This window comes from Schistocerca serialis, chromosome 5, assembly GCF_023864345.2.
Source record: "Schistocerca serialis cubense isolate TAMUIC-IGC-003099 chromosome 5, iqSchSeri2.2, whole genome shotgun sequence".
NCBI classification, from domain to species: Eukaryota; Metazoa; Arthropoda; class Insecta; order Orthoptera; family Acrididae; genus Schistocerca; species Schistocerca serialis.
The window spans coordinates 567,912,223-567,933,596 of NC_064642.1; the positions used below are offsets into that span (position 1 = coordinate 567,912,223).

The 21,374-nt window shown below is 38.9% G+C and overlaps 1 protein-coding gene across 1 annotated transcript in view; it reads left to right on the forward strand.

Moving 5' to 3' along the window:
- LOC126481318 (F-box/WD repeat-containing protein 4-like) overlaps positions 1 to 20,622 on the forward strand; it is a 100,042-nt gene extending 79,420 nt beyond the window's left edge. Inside the window, exon 8 of the mRNA XM_050104979.1 lies at positions 20,186 to 20,622. Within this exon, the coding sequence (XP_049960936.1) occupies positions 20,186 to 20,344 (159 nt within the window). The 3' untranslated portion in view covers positions 20,345 to 20,622. The remainder of the gene's footprint in view (positions 1 to 20,185) is intronic.
- The last annotated feature ends 752 nt before the right edge of the window (positions 20,623 to 21,374 follow it).

The following is a 21,374-nucleotide window of genomic DNA, read 5'->3' on the forward strand; positions in this document are numbered from 1 at the left end:
GGCCCATAGAGGACCTGCAACATGCGATCGTCCATTATCGTGCTGAAATGTAGGGTTTCGCAGGGATCGAGTGAAGGGTAGAGCCATGGGTCGTAACACATCTGAAATGTAACGTCCACTGTTCAAAGTGCCGTCAATGCGAACAAGAGATGTCAGAAACATGTAACCAAAGGCACCCCATACCATGACGCCGGGTGATACACCAGTATTGCGATGACGAATACACGCTTCCAGTGTGCGTTCACCGCGATATCGCCAAACACACATGCGATCATCATGATGCTGTAAACAGAACCTGGATTCATCCGAAAAAAATGATGTTTTGCCATTCGTGCACCCAGGTTCGTTGTTGAGTAAAACATCGCAGGCGCTCCTGTCTGTGATGCAGCGTCAAGGGTAACCGCAGGCATGGTCTCCGAACTGATAGTCCATGCTGCTGCAAACGTCATCGAACTGTTCATGCAGATGGTTGTTGTCTTGCAAATGTCCCCATCTGTTGACTCAGGGATTGAGACGTGGCTGCACGATCCGTTACAGCCATGCGGATAAGATGCTTGTCATCTCGACTGCTAGTGATACGAGGCCGTTGGGATCCAGCACGGCGTTCCCTATTACCCTCCTGAACCCACCGATTCCATATTCTGCTAACAGTCATTGGATCTCGACCAACGCGAGCAGCAATGTCGCGATATGATAAACCGCAATCGCTATAGGCTACAATCCGACCTTTATCAAAGTCGGAAACGTGATGGTACGCATTTCTCCTCCTTACACGAGGCATCACAACAATGTTTCACCAGGCAACGCCGGTCAACTGCTGTTTGTGTATGAGAAGTCGGTTGGAAACTTTCCTTGTGTCAGCACATTGTAGGTGTCGCCACCGGCGCCACCCTTGTGTGAATGCTCTGAAAAGCTAATCATTTGCATATCACAGTATCTTCTTCCTGTCGGTTAAATTTCGCGTCTTTAGCACGTCATCTTCGTGGTGTAGCAATTTTAATGGCCAGTAGTGTATTTTTATGTAATTTAAGTAACTGTTTTAGATTATATTTGTTTCCTTGTTTATTGCTATAAAGGCAGAATTCCAGATAATAAAAATCACCGTAGCAGCTACAGATATTTTCCAAACAAGGTAACGTTAGCCTTACACAGTCCAGAAAATTAATTTCTTGACTTGGCAGAAAGACTTTAACCATTCAATACTAAACAAATATATGAAACATTTTTTTCTTTCTCAGATAAATTATCAGTCCTGAGTTCTTCCCTTTTAGAAATTAGCAATGAGTTCTTCCCTTTTAGAAATTAGCAATTAAGTTGAAAGTACTGGAGTTGGTTGAGTGTTTCAAAGAAGCATTAGGCAAATATTGATGACTGAAACAATACAATATGATGAATACAATAGTGGATGAATGGATAGCTTTGAGAGATGAAATAGTGAAGGCACCAGAAGATGAAGCAGGCAAAAAGACAAGACTCAGTTGAAATCCTATACACTTTAATTGATGAAATGAGAAATGAGAAAAAATATAAAAACCCTACAAATGATGTAGGCAAAAGGAAATAAGATGCCAAAACAGTGAGTCCGAGAGAGAAAGTGAAAATTTGCTAAGCAGGAATAGCTAGAGGACAGATGCACGAGTGTGACAGAAAGTGAAAAGTGGCTAAGGAATAGTTAGAGTACAAAAGCAAGGTCATAGAATCCCACGTGATCATGGGAAAGATAGATGTTGCCATTAGGAGACGTAGGGGAAAAAAAAGAAGGAAAGAAACAAATTGAGACTCGTCAATGACATTGTTATTCTATCAAATTTACATACTTGGAAGAATGGTTGAATGAAATGGATAGAGGTTGTAAATTTAATATCGACAAAAATAAATGGTGGTTATAATTAAACTTTTACTACTGGAGAGGGCCCCCATGAAAAATATGTTCTTAGGACAATGAAACGTTGTGCAAACTTTGTAAGGATCTTTGGGAGAGAATTAACAAATAAACCATTGAAAAAAAAAACTTTAATTTCCACATGAGAGGGTTCAAATCTGATGTTGGTGGTTATGCAGTTTGTAACGATCAGGCAGCGATTTGGCTTTCCCCAAATGTGTTACGGAGTAACAGTGATGTCAAGAGTAACGCGAGGTGAATCTCCATCATGCATCAAAACAGTAGAGTCCAAAGCATGTCTCTCCCACACAGGAGAAATCCACATGTTGGCAAAACAGATCACAGTAATGTGTGCCATTTTTTATTTATTTATTTATTTATTGTTCCGTGGGACCAAATTAAGAAGTCTCCATGCTCTTGGAACGAGTCACTACATGAAATTACAACACGATAGTAGAAACAGATAAAATGAAATATAAAAAACATATTCAGGCGACAAGTCGTAAGTTTAAATAAAGAAAATCAACAATGTAACACTGGAATTTGCTTAATTTTTTAGCTCTTCCAGGAGCTCCTTGACAGAATAGGAGTAGTGAGCCATGAGGAAACTCTTCAGTTTAGACTTAAGAGTTTGGGCTACTGCTAAAATTTTTGAGTTCTTGTGGTAGCTTATTGAAAATGGATGCAGCAGAATACTGCACTCCCTTCTGCACAAGAGTCAAGGAAGTGCATTCCACATGTAGATTTGATTTCTGCCTAGTATTAACTGAGTGAAAGCTGCTAACTCTTGGGAATAGGCTAATATTGCTAACAACAAACGACATTAAAGAAAACGTATACTGTGAAGGCAATGTCAGAATTCCCAGACTATTGAATAGGGGTCGACAAGAGGTTCTTGAACTTACACCACATATAGCTTGAACAGCCCATTTTTGAGCCAAAAATACCCTTTTTGAATCAGAATAATTACCCCAAAAAGTAATACCATACGACATAAGTGTATGAAAATATGCGAAGTAGACTACTTTTCGTGTTGAACTGTCATTTATTTCAGATACTGTTCTAATGGTAAATAAAGCAGCATGTAGTTTCTGAACAAGATCCTGGACATGGGCTTTCCACAACAGCTTATTATCTATCCAAACGCCTAGGAACTTGAACTGTTCCGTCTCGCTTATAATATGCCCATTCTGTCTGATCAAAATATCGGTTCTTGTTGAATTGTGAGTTAGAAACTGTAAAACTGAGTCTTACTGTGATTTAGCATCAAATTATTTTCCACAAGCCACGAACTTATTTCATGAACTACATTATTTGATACTGTTTCAATATTACACACAAGATCTTTCACTACCAAGCTGGTGTCGTCAGCAAACAGAAATATTTTTGAATCACCTGTAATACTGTATGGTTATATGATGATGGCGTCCTCTTGGGTAAAATATTCCGGAGGTAAAATAGTCCCCCATTCGGATCTCCGGGCGGGGACTACTCAAGAGGACGTCGTTATCAGGAGAAAGAAAACTGGCGTTCTACGGTTTGGAGCGCGGAATGTCAGATCCCTTAATCGGGCAGGTGGGTTAGAAAATTTAAAAAGGGAAATGGATAGGTTAAAGTTATAGTGGGAATTAGTGAAGTTCGGTGGCAGGAGGAACAAGACTTTTGGTCGGGTGAATACAGGGTTATAAATACAAAATCAAATACGGATAATGCAGGAGTAGGTTTAATAATGAATAAAAAAAATAAGAGTGCGGGTAAGCTACTACCAGCAGCATAGTGAACGCATTATTGTGGCCAAGATAGACACGAAGTCCATGCCTACTGCAGTAGTACAAGTTTATATGCCAACTAGCTCTGCAGATGATGAAGAAATTGATGAAATGTATGATGAGATAAAAGAAATTATTCAGGTAGTGAAGGCAGACGAAAATTTAATAGTCATGGGTGACTGGAATTTGAGAGTAGGAAAAGGGAGAGAAGGAAACATAGTGGGTGAATATGGATTGGGGGAGAGAAATGAAAGAGGAAGCCGTCTGGTAGAATTTGGCACAGAGCATAACTTAATGATAGCTAACACTTGGTTCAAGTATCATAAAAGAGGTTGTATACATGGAAGAATCCTGGAGATATCAGAAAGTATCAGATAGGTTATATAATGGTAAGACAGAGATTTAGGAACCAGGTTTTAAATTGTAAGACATTTCCAAGGGCAGATGTGGACTGTGACCACAATCTATTGGTTAAGAACTGTAGAATAAAACTGAAGAAACTGCAGAAAGGTGGGAATTTGAGGAGATGGGACCTGGATAAACTGAAAGAACCAAAGGTTGTACACAGTTTCAGAGAAAACATAAGGGAACAATTGACAGGAACGGGGAAAGAAATAAGGTAGAAGAAGAATGGGTAGCTTTGAGGAATGAAATAGTGAAGGCAGCAGAGGATCAAGTAGGTACAAAGATGAGGGCTAGTAGAAATCCTTGGGTAACAGAAGAAATATTGAATTTAATTGATGAAAGGAGAAAATATAAAAACGCAGTAAATGAAGCAGGCAAAAGGGAATACAAACGTCTCAAAAATGAGATCGACAGGAAGTGCAAAATGGCTAAGCAGGGATGGCTAGAAGACAAATGTGAGGATGTAGAGGCTTATCTCACTAGGGGTAAGATAGATACTGCCTACAGGAAAATTAGAGAGACCTTTGGAGCAAAGAGAATATCAAGAGCTCAGATGGAAACCCAGTTCTAAGCAAAGAAGGGAAAGCAGAAAGGTAGGAGGAGTATGTAGAGGGTCTATACAAGGGCCGTGTACTTGAGGACAATATTCTGTAAACGGAAGAGGATGTAGATGAAGATGAAATGGGAGATACGATACTGCGTGAAGAGTTTGACAGAGCACTGAAAGACCTGAGTCGAAACAAGGCCCCGGGAGTAGACAACATTCCATTGGAACTACTGACGGCCTTGGGAGAGCCAGTCCTGACAAAACTCTACCATCTGGTGAGCAAGATGTATGAGACAGGCGAAATACCCTCAGACTTCAAGAAGAATATAATAATTCCAATCCCAAAGAAAGCAGGTGTTGACAGATGTGAAAATTACCAAACTATCAGTTTAATAAGTCACAGCTGCAAAATACTAACATGAATTCTTTACATTCGAATGGAAAAACTGGTAGAAGCCACCTTGGGGAAGATCAGTTTGGATTCCGTAGAAATGTTGGAACACGTGAGGCAATACTGACCCTACGACTTATCTTAGAAAATAGATTAAGGAAAGGCAAACCTACATTTCTAGCATTTGTAGACTTAGAGAAAGCTTTTGACAGTGTTGACTGGAATACTCTCTTTCAAATTCTAAAGGTGGCAGGGGTAAAATACAGGGAGCGAAAGGCTATTTTCAATTTGTACAGAAACCAGATGGCAGTTATAAGAGACGAGGGGCATGAAAGGGAAGCAGTAGTTGGGAAGGGAGTGAGACCAGGTTGTAGCCTCTCCTCGATGTTATTCGATCTGTATATTGAGCAAGCAGTAAAGGAAACAAAAGAAAAATTCGGAGTAGGTATTAAAGTCTATGGAGAATAAATAAAAATGTTGAGGTTCGCCGATGACATTGTAATTCTGTCAGAGACAGCAAAGGACTTGGAAGAGCAGTTGAATGGAATGGACAGTGTCTTGAAAGGAGGATATAAGGTGAACATCAACAAAAGCAAAACGAGGATAATGGAATGTAGTCGAATTAAATCGGGTGGTGCTGAGGGAATTAGATTTGGAAATGAGACACTTAAAGTAGTAAAGGAGTTATGCTATTTGGGGAGCAAAATAACTGATGATGGTCGAAGTAGAGAGGATATAAAATGTAGACTGGCAATGCCAAGGAAAGCGTTTCTGAAGAAGAGAAATTTGTTAACATCGAGCATAGATTTAAGTGTCAGGAAGTCATTTCTGAAAGTATTTGTATGGAGTGTAGCCATGTATGGAAGTGAAACATGGACGATAAATAGTTTGGGCAAGAACAGAATAGAAGCTTTTGAAATGTGGTGCTACAGAAGAATGCTGAAGATTAGATGGGTAGATCACATAACTAATGATGAGGTATTGAATAGAATTGGGAAGAAGAGGAGTTTGTGGCACAACTTGACTAAAAGAAGGGACCAGTTGGTAGGACATGTTCTGAGGCATCAAGGGATCACAAATTTAGCATTAGAGGGCAGCGTGGAGGGTAAAAATCATAGAGGGAGACCAAGAGATGAATACACTAAGCAGATTCAGAAGGATGTAGATTGCAGTAAGTACTGGGAGATGAAGCAGCTTGCACAGGATAGAGTAGCATGGAGAGCTGCATCAAACCAGTCTCAGGACTGAAGACAACAACAACAACAACAACAACTGTAATACTAGAAGGCATATCTTTTATATAAATAAGAAACAGCAGTGGTCCCAGCACCGACCCTTGGGGAACACCCCACGTAACAGTGCCCCATTGGGACTGAACATCAACAGCACTCTCAATATTGCGGAGAATTACCTTTTGCTTTCTGTTCTTAAAGCAAGAGGCGAACCAATTGTAAGCTACTCCCCTTACTCCGTAATGGTCCAACTTCTGCAGCAATATTTTGTGGTCAACACAGTCAAAAGCCTTCGTTAAATCAAAGAAAAAACCTAGCGTTCACAACCTTTTATTTAATCCGCCCAAAACCTCACAGAGAAAAGAGAATATAGCATTTTCAGTTGTTAGACCACTCCCAAATCCAAACTGTACATTTGACAGCAAATTATGTGAATTTAAACGCTCCAGTAACCTTGTATATACAACCTTCTCAATAACTTTAGCAAACACCGATGGCATTGAAATAGGTCTAAAATTGTCAACATTATCCCTGTCTCCCTTTTTATAAAGTGGCTTCACTACCGAGTACTTTAATTGGTCAGGAAACCTACCACTCCTAAAGGAAAAGTTACAGATATGGCTAAGTACTAGACTAACATACATAGAACAATACTTCAGTATTCTACTAGATACCCCGTCATAGCCATGAGAGTTCTTGGTCTTTAGTGATTTAATTATTAACTCAATCTCCCTCTTGTCAGTATCATGGAGGAGCATTTCAGGTAACAGTCTCGGAACACTTTTTTCTAAGAGCGCTATATGATTCCCTGTTGAGACTAGGTTTCTATTTAGTTCACCTGCTATATTCAGAAAGTGACTATTAAATACTTTACATATATGCGATTTATCAGTAACACGGGCATTCCCACTACACACTGATTCTATATCCTCGACCTGTTTCTGCAGACCAGCCACTTCCTTTACAACTGACCATATGGTTTTAATTTTATTCTGAGACTTAGCTTTAGCTATTCTATCTGCATACCACATACTTTTTGCCTTCCTAATAAGATTTTTAAGCACCTTACAATACTGTTTGTAATGAGCTGCTGCATTTAGATTTTGACTGTTTCTAACGTTTTGATATAATTGCCACTTTGTTCTACAAGATATTCTTATTCCTCTAGTCAGCCACCCAGGCTGCCTGTTTGTGCTAGTACCCTGTTTTGAACGTTCTAACGGAAAGCAACTTTCAAAGAGCACGAGAAAAGTCTTGAGAAAAGCATTATATTTATCGTCTACTCTATCAGCGCTATAAACATCTTGCCACTCTTGTTCCTTGATGAAGTTTACAAAGGTCTCTACAGCAACTGGATCAGATTTCCTAAACAGCTGATGACTATATTTAACTCGTGATGCAGCACAAAAATCTTTTAGAGTTAAAGTTTGTGCATCATGATCTGAAAGGCCATTCACCTTTTTGCTAACAGAATGCCCTTCTAGTAATGAGGAATGAACAAAAATGTTGTCTATGGTTGTTCTACTGTTCCCTTGCACTCTCGTTGGAAAGAATACAGTTTGCATAAGATTATATTAATTAAGGTGGTCTACCAGCATCCTTTTCCTTGCACAATCACTTATACAATTAATATTGAAGTCACCACATATAACTAACTTTTTGTATTTCCTATAAAATGAACCAAGAACCTCCTCTAGCTTTAGCAAAAATGTTGTGAAATTTGAGTCTGGGGATCTATAAATAACAACAGTTAGAAGTTTAGCTCTGTTAAATTTAACCACACCTACACAACATTCAAACACCTTTTCAGTGTAGTACTTTGAAACATCAATTGACTCAAATGGGATGCAGTTTTTCACATACATGGGTACTCCCCCACACCGCAAAGAGCTCCTAGAAAAGCTGCCAGCCAACCTGTATCCTGGTAAAGGAAGCCTCTGAATTATCTCCTTATTTAAGAAGTGTTCAGATATACCAATAATTTGAGTCAACATCTATAAGCAGTTCAGTTCACTAACTTTATCTCTAATACCTTGTATATTTTGATGAAATATACTAATTCCCTCATTACTTGGATACTTAAGCTTTGTCGAAAGTGGTTCCTTTGTTAGAGAGACTTCCCTTAAGCAGGAATATGTATCAGCTGACTTAAATCTAAAAAAGGTGCAGCTCTAACACCCACTACTGCAGGAATTTTCCCATGAGTGATCCCACCACCCCCACCTTATTTGCGCGGATGGATGCCCGAAATTTAATGGACTACCTACTAGGATAGTTTAAAATACGGTCTGCAATATTGCTATCAGCTGATTTGTTCACACTGCATGTCCTTGATCATTGGGGTCAAAAAAGAGGAGGCAGTCGTCTTTTTCTATTTCCATAGTTTTGGATGTTGTTGTTGGCCGTAAAGGTGATGGCACGTTAGGACATGCCGTATATCGGTAACCAACACACACAAACCTATATCTTCATGCCAGAAGCTGCCATCACCCTTCATAGACCATAGGTGTCCTTAAGACCTTAGTGCATCAGGCGCACTGTATATCCGAGAAAGACAATTTTCCTAGAAGAGCTCACATACCTCAAGAGCATTTTTAAATCGAATGGATTTTCTTCGCAACAAATTCGTAGAGCATTCGATGCAAAACCTAAAATGAAGGTATGTGATAGGGAAGAAGATAGTAATTCCTTCAGATCTAGTGCATTTTTGCCCTATGTGGGTGCTCTTTCCTCGAAGATAGGCCGTATTCTTGAGAAACACTGTGTGAAGGTGATCTTCCGGCCCTCCACGAAGACTGCAGCTTTACTCGGCTCTGTGAAGGACGATTTACAGTTAGTAAAGCGGGTGTGTATCAAATTCCCTGCGGAAATTGTGAGAAGTCGTACATACGTCAAACAACACGCACCGTTCATGAGAGGTGTGTGGAGCATCGAAGATCCACATGTTTATTACAGCCAGGCAAGTCTGCTCTGGCCGAACATTGTATTGGTACAGGGCATTCCATGAATTACAGTGATCTGAAGATTTTAACATCCACCCACCTCTTCTTTTTGGGAATCTGTCTTCAAGGAAGCTATAGAGATTTAGATCAGCTAATAATTTAATAAATAGAGATAATGGTTTTAATTTGGAAAAATCATGGAATCCGGCTCTTGGGGTAATTAAGCTGCAGAGAAGTTGTCATGGTGTCACCACCACCGATCATACATGGATTATCGAATCGAATTTCTGTACGCCTTCGCCACATTTGGCGCAGGTGTATGCGTATTTCTCGGCCGCTGACCAGTATATGTGACCCGCCTGCGCAGTACCGCTGTGGTGGAGTATATAAGGCCGCGCTTGGCATCTTGTCGACAGTCTTGCGACTCACTCTGAGGATGGCCGGAGGATACGCAGCCAAAATCTCAGTGGAGGAAATTTTATTGGATGGATGCCCGAAATTTAATGGACTACCTACTAGCTGTTTTGACCAGTTTTAGAAGAGTGTTGTGTTGGTGCAAAAAAAGTTTGCAAAGGAGACAATATATGTTTGGTGCTTGGAATCGCATTTCTGATCAACTTGCGCATTATCATTGCCCATGAATAGGTCTGTAGAAATTTACTCAGTGTCGGGAACTGGAAGAAGTGATTCTACCTGATGGTATATTTGCCCTTAAATTTTAAAAGTTGTCATATATTGGTCTTTGAATAATTTGTGAGTTCCAATTATGTCATCTGGAACACAGATTTGTATTTAAGTGCTTGGAATTGATCCAGTCATCTGAAAGCTATGACAACAGAAGTTCAGGTGGTGTTCATCAAATCGGAAGTTTAACTTTGCGATTTTTGCACCACATGTGGGTTGTTTCAGTGTAGAAGTTTCAAGTAACACAATGCGCACAATTTATCCATGTGGCCGACGTCTAATCTTGGATAGAGACTGTAGTCATGATTGACACTGTATTGGACTGCAGCAAGAGTTAAATCAACATACACTGTCCAGCAAGATCGAGTAACACAGAAATTTTGAGCGTACAGACTAACTGATTCCAATGCATGCATTCAAGTAGCATGTAAATGATGAGATAAATTTCTTGCTGTACATTGGTCTTCAGATTCTGATGGGCATGATTGAGCAACCCATAAATGATCTGATTAATAGTTTGCTTGGCGATCCTGACTTCCTTCAAAAGATGTAATTGCTTTCTCTTTCATGCCTGGCTGACAAATCTAGCAATCGATGTGCATTTAGAAGGCATGATTATTTTCACAGAGAAAACAACTATTCAAAGTTCAATTATAATTGAAGGAACTAATCATTTTGTTTACATATGAAAATTATTGTATATATCAATTCAGGCAAGATAGGAAAAAATCTTATCTTCATAGTCTCGGATGTTACCGAATTTAGTATAATGAAGGACTAAGTAAGGAAAACATGATTTTTGTTTCCTTGCCCCCCCCCCTCCCCCCCCCAAAAAAAATTCTGCTCAGAGATATAGCCCTCTAAAGATGACACTGAGCATACCATTTTGAAGATGCGAATTTAGGAAAAAAAATTTAAATGCTGTATCTCTGGAACAGTTTCAGATATTTTGTTGGGGCTTTTTCTTTGAAAGATAATTGTTTTATGATTACAAAAAAAATCCTCCATTTGGACTCATCTGTCGAAATTCTTTTACTATAGCATCCTGAACTTTTTCATAATTTGTTTTTTTTTTTTTTTCTTTCAAAAATGCCAATCCATGAAACTGATTTTTTTTCTGTTGGTTAGTACCATATAATTCTACATTCCCTGAAAAGGAGAGCTTCCACTTTTAGGTTGAACAGGTTTTATAAACAATTGAAATTTTTGCCATACATAAAACCTGTTTTATTATCACATAACAGGCTCATAAAAATCAAAACCTAGCCTTATTTAACATAGTTTTAGTTTTGAAAGATGAATAAGAGACAAATTTTTCAGGCATTTAATGGTTCCAAAATGTATGTGAAAGGTCCAAAGACTTAATGGTTTCAATTTATACAACTTCTGTGCACTCTGTTTTGTACTGAAATTAGCGAGTCGATGAACTAAAAATGTGTTCCACTGCTTCAGTGTCTTCCTTTGATTTAGAGTGATGCCTTCCTGTTGAACCCATAGGAACTGGAGCACTTACAATCTCCAAAACACTGTGAACAGGAAGTGAGTGCTGATGGCGTTGTTTGTGTCCTTCAGCTGGAAACCTATATCCAGCAGCTGGTCCATGTGGTAGCATAAAGTTCGCTACAGTTTATTTAACGCATAACTGGTGTCTATAATCTCTGCAATCCACCGGTCAGTCATACACACACGCCACGACATCCCCCTTCTCAAGTTGTGAATGAGAATATTATCCTGCTGTTTCTGAGGTGTTGACCGAACAAACAAAACTTCTTCTTTCTTGCTATTTAAAATACGTGCAGTATGAGTTCACCCATTACTTAGTCCAAAAATGTGTCTCCTGAATTCCTTTCACAGGAATAGTTTGTTTGGACCATTTTTCTTTTTTCTGCTCATGGAATTCTTCTATTTCCTCTTTGGACAAAAGAATGAGAGCTGTGGATGTGTAAGATTTCACGACTCGTAAAATCCTCAGCATTCTGAATCACAGCTGTATTTGATCTGGAAAGATTGATTTGTAGCATGGTGCTTCAGCATGTATCCTACACCATCATAAGGCTCCTTCCCATGACCGGTAGCACTGTATACCCAGCCAGTTGGCGCAAGCGACTTACTCAATTCAAACAGCTGGTAATGATTTTTAAAATGACTAGAGGAACCATCAGAAATAATGATCTTCTTCTGCCCGTTTTCAGTTGACGAATTTTGCGCATTGCTAGCAAAGCATGTGCTGAGTCATGTCCTGTGTCATCATTTATAACTGCAACATTTGTGGTCTTGTTTTGAAAGTAAGTCACTCCTGTAAAAATTTAAACCTGGTCATTACTCCAATGATACCCTTGTGCTTCTTGTGGTAGAATTACAGACCAGTTCTCGGCAAAATCACAGTGAAGTACTAAACATAGTTCTTCAGCCTGTACACACTCTTTCACTTCTGCAATGTGTTGTTGTTGCAATTTCTTCAGATGCTGGTGTATTACTGCTTTCACTGACCATATACCTAGTTCATCAATGAAACTGTCAAAGGCAACAGTTTTCTTAATTAGTTTTAATTTCCTCCCATGTCACATATGTAATTTCTGCAGAGTTATCTGCTACATCTTCCAGTCTAAGTGTCTGTAAAAACAGTCCTCCCTTTCCAGGGCAGTCGCCACATTCTTGAAATAAACAAGTCTCTCGCTTTACACCTCATGCTACTAATGACTTCACGCTCCCAACCAAGGTGTCATATGTCACATGCTCCAGTAAGTTCTTCGAAGTTATCACACAAAATTCAAAATTCGCACAGTACACACATAAACAGACATTCTAGGTGGGTGTGGGACTATCCACTTAGGTTGTACTGCATAAAACTTTGATCTTCCAATATGTGTAGTTGTGTAATTGCTCTTATAAATTGCGGAAGTTTCCTTAATACTGTGAGTCATGTACCTCTTCACTTTCACAACTTTTTGCCCTTCTGCTGATCTACTTTGATACTAATGGAACGTGGTTCAAAATTATTTTCTTTGAAAATGTCTCTGGAATAATAGTTACAACTTGCAACTTTTCACTGTAGGATGCATAATATTCAACAGCTGAACTGATATTAGTGAATAATTCCTGGCAAGAAGTGCAAGAGTGCTTTGGTTCATTTTCTTCTGAAGATGGAATTTCTACTTTGAAGGGTGTGGTCGGTTTTGCTGTTGTGTATTCATCCATAGCTTTAGTAATTCCACTGTGCTTTCGTGATGCATACAGCTTATGACTCGACTTCACTGACCACGGTTTCTTAACAGGACTAACACCTACCTCTGTACTTGACTGATTCAGGGTATTTAATTCTTCCTCTATTGAAGCAAAATCTGCATAATCTACACCATGGGAAGCTTCGCCTCGTTCAGATACGGGCATTGTTGTTGTTCTGTCAAAACATTTAGAACACAAAATGTCGTCATTGGAAACATCTTCACTTTGAAACAGTGTCTTCAAATGAGAACACTTATTCCCAACCTGAACAAAGTCTGTTTTTGTCTTATATATCACTCTTTAATGGATATGCAAATAGTCAGCACTCTTCACTCTCCTGTGGCTCCAGTCAGAAGACATTTCAAACAGTCCTTTTCACAAAAAACACTGCAACTGTGTCAACTGGCAGTTTCCTCACGAAAACACACACCGCACTGAATGGTCTCAGATTTCTTAGAAGCCTCTTCAGTAAACAAATTAGCACTGAACAACTACAGTATGGAGACCTGCAGTGAACAACCACGACAAACAAATTGACAAGAAACTACAACAAAGTGTAAGAAATAACTGCAACAAAGAAAGTGATAAGAAATAACTGCAACAGTCAATAGAAGTAAACATTGTAACAAAGAAATTAGTAAGAAAAAACTTCAGTGAAGACTTAAATTACCCATGAAAGTTAAAAAAAATGGTTTTTTAAAATAAAACAATCCAATTTAAAAGTGGAAGCTCTCCTTTACATGGTACTAATCAACACAAAAAATCTAACTTTTCTGGAGTGACAGTTTTGGAAAAAAAAAAAATCTGTAAATTATAAAAAAAAAAATTCAAAAGGCAACAGTAAAAGAAGTTCAGAGGTTACCACTGTTGTCATAAAGCTATTATCTTTCAAATAAAAAAAAACTGTAACAAAATATCTGGAACTGTTACACAGATGCAGCGTTTAAAAAAAAAATTCCGAAATTCGCATCTTCAAAATGCTGTTTGCAGTGTCGTCTTTGGAGGCCTGTATGTCGGGACCGGAATTATTTTGGAGAAAACAAAAAAATGTGTTTTTTACTTACTCCTGAATTTTAACATGTGCTAAATTCCACAACATTCAAGACTATGAAGGTAACCTCCCTGCCTGAAGTGATACAGATTATGCCAGGCCCTTGGTTAAACGAATTGTTACCCAGGGCTACCAACATGTGAGAGCTTACAGAAATTCCATCATGCAAAGATGAAATGTTGAACATTGCAGCAGAGTCTTTCCCACAATTGGTTGTAACAGAAAACTGGTACATTGTGGCTGGAAGTGCTGTATAGCTACAAACTTTTTCCAGACAGTAATGATCATTTTGCAGAAAACTGAGTGTATATCAGGCCATTAGTTTTTGAGATCAAGTGAAGATGTCTGGAGTGTACCTTTTACAGAGGTTAGGCATGGACTATAAACAGTCCAGAAAGAAAAGAATAGAAGCTTTTGAAGTGTGGTGTTACTGAAGAGTGCTGAAAATTTGAAGGGTAGATCAGACAACTAACAATGAAGTCCTGAATCAAATTGAGAAGAAAAGCAGTTTATAGCAGAACCCAACTGAAAAAAGGGTTAATTTGATCCTTAGGCATCAGGGAATCATCAATTTGATCATGGAAAGAACTGTGGGGGTAAAAGTTGTTTGAGCACAGTAAGCAGGTTCAGATGGCTGAAGGTTGCAGCAGTTACTCAAAGATCAAGAGGATTGCACAGATCTGGAGAACTTCATGAACACGTCTTTGGACTAAAGGCAACATCAACAATAATAATTTCTGTTCTTTTATAATATAATGCTGACAGAGATTTTAGTACAGTTAGCTTAGTCTGTCCTGACATTAAAGTCAGACACATGAAGCTCATTTTACAGTAATTCACTACAATTTACATAATGAATCCACTGGGAAATGGAGAAGTATGTTCGTAGTATTGTGTCCAATACATAATACTTCCTCATAGAATTGTAATGGTGATGTTTGTGTGCATACACTATGTGATCAAAAGTATCAACACCCCCAAAAACATAAGTTTTACATATTAGGTGCATTGTACTGCCACCTACTGCCAGGTACTCCGTACCAGCGATCTCAGTAGTCATTAGATATCGTGGGAGAGCAGAATGGGGCACTCCGCAGAACTCGTGGACTTCAAACGTGGGTAGGTTATCGGGTGTCACTTGTGTCATACGCCTGTATGCGAAATTTCCACACTCATAAACCTCTCTAGGTCCACTGTTTCTGATGTGATAGTGAAGTGGAAATGTGAAGGGACATGTATAGCACAAAAGCGTACGCTGGCCTTGTCTTTTGACTGACCAGAGACCGCCGACAGTTGAAGATGGTCGTAATGTGTAATAGGCAGACATCTATCCAGACCATCACACAGGAATTCCAAACTGGATCAGGATCCACTGCAAGTACTATGACAGATAAGTGGGAGGAGAGAAAACTCGGATTTCATGGTTGAGCGGCTGCTCATAAGCCACACATCATGCCGGTAAATGCCAAATGAGACCTCGCTTGGTGTAAGGACCTTAAACAGTGGAAAAACATTGTGTGGAATGATGGATCATAGTACATAGTGTGGCGATCCAGTGGCACGGTGTGGGTATGGTGAATGCCCGCTGAAAGTCATCTGCCAGCGTGTGTAGTGCCAACACTAAAATTAAGAGGTGGTGGTGTTATGGTGTTGTCATGTTTTTCATAAAGGGGGCTTGCACCCCTTGTTGTTTTGTGTGACACTATCACAGCACAGGCCTACATTGATGTTTTAAGCACCTTCTTGCATCCCACTGTTGAAGAGCAATGCGGGGATGGCAATTGCATCTTTCAATACGATGGAGCACCTGTTCATAATGCACCGCCTGTGACGGAGTGGTTACACAACAACAACATCCCTGTAATGGGCTGGCCTGCAAAGAGTCCTGATCTGAATCCTACAGAACACCTTTGGGATGTTTGGAACGAAGACTTCATGCCAGGCCTCACCGACTGACATCGATACCTCTCCTCAGTGCAGCACCCTGAAGAATGGGCTGCCATTCCCAAAGAAACCTCCCAGCACCTGACTGAACGTATGCCTGTGAGAGTGGAAGCTGTCATCAAGGCTAACACCATATTGAATTCCAGCATTACCAATGGAGGGCACCACTAACTTGTAAGTCACTTTCAGCCAGGTGTCCGGATACTTTTGATCACTTAGTGTAGCTCATACAAGTATATTCATACTGAGAAGTTCATTTTAAGATTGAATAATTCTTGTTACTTTCTGATTTAAAAGGACAAGAAATATGTTGTTCTGATTTTTTTTGTCAGTCATTTTCGTTTTGTGTTATGAAGTTATAGAGCTGAAATGGTGTCATTGAAAGTAAGTTGGGATCAGAAATGTATTACAAGGTGATACCCAAAGTATCCAAAAATCAAAAGATGGTTCAGGAATAGTGTAGCATTTTACTTGTCAGCTGTGGTCTTGCATGACTCGAGAACCACTGAACCAAATTGCAGTGGATACATACAGTATTACAGCAAGCATTTAGTGAGGATTCTTTCAGATGTTTTAAACATAGCCAACAATCACTGAATTGTCAGGAAGTTCATGGATTGCAGATTTTACTTGTATATGCTTTGCATTTCAGGACCATTGTAAACACACCATTCACAATGGCAGGGGACTGTTACATATCAAATAACAGATTATGTCTGATAAATTCAATATTAGAGGGATTTCAAAAAGTTCTCACATCAACTCCTGAGAGATGAATGGAAACAACATAATGCTCAAGGAGAGGCAGGAGTCCTTCATTTTGACCTTTGAAAAATAACAGGCAAGGATCTTTGTTGAATCCTTGAAAAGCTGCAACACTGACATTGATGAGTGTGCCCTTTAAGATTATCACCCCTCCTCATTTGACTGTAAACATAGTGTTCTGTTCTGATGTGCTAAGGCAATTGATTGAGAATATTAGGACAACACCGTGCACAAACCGTTGGTTCCTGCATCATGTTAATGTATCAAAGTTTATGTGGAAAACAATGACGTGGTTATTTCCTACAGACTATATCCACACACTTATGCTCAAAGTGAATTCACTCCGCCTGCAAAAATTTAAAGATTAAATGTTTGAGACTATCTGAGACATTCAAGAAAAATTGAAGGGTGTAAATTAGAAGCTCATATACAAATTTCCACATTTTCAGTAGATTCTTCCATTTCACTTCACAATTCCACAAATGCTCTCGATGTTGAACACCACAGTGAAAGACAAAGATGTCAAATGTATTTTTGGTATATCTGAGATTAAAAGTAGCAGCCTCATGCTTTTCAAGCATTCTTGGCTTCCTCATCTCTCAGATATTTGTATCCCAATCCATGGAGAGAGACGTGTCACCAAACTCAAAAGAATGGGATCAGCGTGGGTTTGGAATCAGTCTGCTTGTTCAACCACAATGTAGCAATTGGTTGCTTTTGGATATTCATCATTTCTCTAGCTGCATATAACGTAAAGTAGGTAGTGTGCACTTTGGGCCAAACACTGCAATCTCATCTGTGTTCAGGAACATTTTGTTTTTTTATAATTTTCAGTCGCAATTATTTATACCCATTAAATATTTCCACCTGTCTCTGGTTCTGACATTAGCAACACTGTTCTTTTCACCATTAGATTTGCATTCCATAACATTATCTTAATTTTTTTAGAAGTAATGCAGTCTTTATCATGTAGCCTAACAATAGATGATTCTGATTCTGAACCAGAAGTTGTTGCCGATTTATTAAGATGCTGGACTCATTAAGGAGAAGTTCAGGTACCTGCCTGGCCATTCTGCGTTGGTGTTTGTAGGTTTGTTAGATTCCAACCTGCAGTTAGTGCAACAAGGTGATTTAATAATTAAATATTGCACCTTCCCCAGATGAGGCAGGATTCAAATTCATATCCAGACAGTCTCATTTTGATTTTTCTTAGTATCCTTAAACCAGGTAAAGTGAATGCAATTTAGATGTGGTCTGTGCAAGAGCAGTGTTTTGGGCACAGTACAGTCAAAATAAATAAATAAATAATTGCACACGGCAGCACAATATGGAATGCATTTCTCTGCAAAGAAAAGTGAAATAATTGTCACAACAAGGAAGAAGAATAGGGCAAATGTGGATATAACTTGTGGAGAGGAAAAACTACAAGTGGTAGAGAACTTCAAGTACCTGGGAAGCATGATTGAAAGTAAGGGGGGAAACACAATGGAAATAAATGAAAGGTGCAGAAAAGCAGGGCAGTTCTTCAAATGCATTAGGGGGCTTATTTGGAGCAAGGAGGTGCCCCAGAAATCCAAGGGAATTATATACCGAACCTACTTTGTCCCCATCTTGGCATACGGAAGTGAGACATGGGTAATGCACAAAAGCGACAAAAGTAGAATACAAGCTAGTGAAATGAAGTTCCAGAGGAGCAGGTTGAGTGTAACAAGACGAGACAGATTGCGAAATGTGTATGTGAGGGAAAGACTAAAGGAGGAACCAGTACAGGACAGGATAGAAAAATCAAGACTGCAGTGGTATGGACACATGAAGAGAATGGATGAGGGAAGAATTCCAAAGAGGATGTTTGATCTGCAACTGGAGGGGAAGAGGCCCAGGGGAAGACCAAGAGATAGATGGGTGAAGGGAGTGAAGGAATGCGTGACGAGAAGAGGAGAGAACTGGACGAAGGTGGAAGAGGGGGAATGGTGGAAAGACAGAACACGATGGAGAGGCTTGTGTTCCCGACAGACCCAGCCAGTGGCTGGAAACTGTCCAAGATGATGATGACAGAGCATGTTACAGGTCACATTTGAAAGCCATGTACACATTGCTTGCTAGAAACTATGCAAAATTTTTCTTGTATGACTGCTATGTTTGCAAGTGATACTTTTGATACTCTATTGGAGGCTGCCCCATGCGCGTGTATGAATGATTTGTGTGTGTGTGGGGGGGGGGGGGAAGTGGTGTGATGTGTGGTGGAAAGATGTTGATCCACTGTAGTCAGTGCAAAGTGGAACACAGCAGTGTTACAAGAATTGGTTGTTAAAGAACTTTACAATTGAAAATATTGACTTGTTAAACTAGATTTCAAGAAGTTGGCACCACAGTAAATACGTTCATTAGATGCACGATTTCTGTAGAGCAGGTATAAAAAACCTTTTCAGGCTTGAAGTCAACTACATGCAGTTTAGTTCATTTAGAGATCTACTGACTTAAAAATTCATAAACATTCAATCACAAAAGAACAAACTCTGTCCTCAGTGCTGTCAGGTTGGCCATATACTTCTTTGCAGCTTCTTGATCCAACGATGTTTGTTGATTCAACAGTTCTGACTGTATTTGAGGAAAGTGTTCCACATTTGTTTAGAACCATGCCTGTACTTAGCCATTGAACTTCAGTGTGTAATGGCAAGTCTCCATGCTGACTGTCCAGTTCTTCTGATAGGTAGCACTGTAAACTACTACTTTTAGTAATGTATGTAAAATTCTGGTTGACAATAACGAATTATTTAGGAATAAAGATGATGACACATCTAAAGGCAGAAGCGCTGCCTTGTCGACAGACATGCAGAAAAGGTACAGAGCTTTTGGAATGGAATTCCTTTCTCTAGCTGTAGGAGAAATGGGTTTGTGTGTGCACGTGTGGACACACACATTATTATTATTATTATTATTATTATTATTATTATTGCAAATGGCAGCCGAAAGGGTGTTTTAGGAAAACTAGTAATCTAGTTAACTGATATTCTACACAATTATATATTACTTTAGCTTCTTCATTTTACGTATTCATGTCATGCAACGTCTTAAACATTGAAATTTTCATTTTAGCAATATATTTACCACCTGTAAATTTCATTTTTGATATAGCAATCAGCAGGTATCACAACTTTTGAAAGTTATGTATGGTATTGCATGTAACTAAACTGCAAATTATATAGTCATCAGCTCTATGCTGTTTGTACTTCATAGGAAATAGTTTGATATTGTATGGTTTTTAGGTAATATATCTGTTGTGCATTTGTGTAAAATGGAAACAAAATTTTGCTTACAACTATTTGAACTACTTGCATTTTTTTTCAGATTTATTACATGTCTCTTCGTCAGAGCAGCCCAGTCTACAGCTTGTCATTTGACCCATGTCAGCTCTTCGCTGCTGTGGATCGCTCTGTCCACTGTCTCGACTTCACTAGCAACAAGAACAAAATGATTAACTACATGAATGGAAACTTCTTCACTTGAAAGTTGCCACACAGAATTATTCTAACAGAGATTTTGGTAGTTTATTCTATCCTATTCATTGTGAAAGGAAAATGATTAGTGAGATATGAAAAAAGATTCACATACTCCTCGTTCTATGTACATTTTCCTGATCCTAAAGTGTGCAGATTGATTTTCTGCAATATGCTTTGACAGCATATTCCCTTAGATCTTGTATCAAGAGAGAGTCATAATGTGGAACTGAATATTAGAACTGTAAAAGCTACAGCTGGAATAAAGCCTGAGGTGCAACATACAAATGTTGTTTTAATTCCCATAATGTGTATTCCTCAGTATGTGTCCTGTGGCTTGGAGGTAAGTGTAACTTGACGAAATATATCTCTTATCAGTTAATAGTCTAGCTTCTTGGTTTCATCAACGTTCCTTCATCTTACAGAAGCCATTTAAAAACAAAAATACACACTCAAAAAGTAATAAACATCTGATTACATAAAAAATATAAACTGGAAAGAATCAACATCAACATGAAAACACACTGTAACATCACTGTACTAACACACTATAAACCCTAAGTCAGTCTGTGATAGTCCATAGAATCAAACATGTGTTGTTTTCGTGGCAGCAATGTAAGCCACTGAGCTGATTAGTCTAATGTGGCTCCCAGCTGGGCACACGTGGCCAAGGCTAGAACATTTTATTTTACTTCCGACTTGAGCATAGCTAACCTAGGTCAATGTACCTACTGTTTATGTGCAACTGGTTGGCTGTTTAATCCTATGTTGAAACGAGTGTATGGTTGCTGATTAGCAGCCATGTTGAAAAGATTTCTTTTAGGACTTGCTTGATGACTGATACAATAGATCAGCTATCCAGTTAGCCTAAGTTTTAAAACCCTAATAACATTATAGCCAGGAGAGTTACTGCCTGATAGTGTTAAAACTATTTATTTATAATATCTAGAGTTCTTTTGAGTAATACATGCTGTTGTTTTGTACAGTGTCCATGTGAGTATATCAGATGCCCTTGGACATTATAGGAGTATTCTGGACTG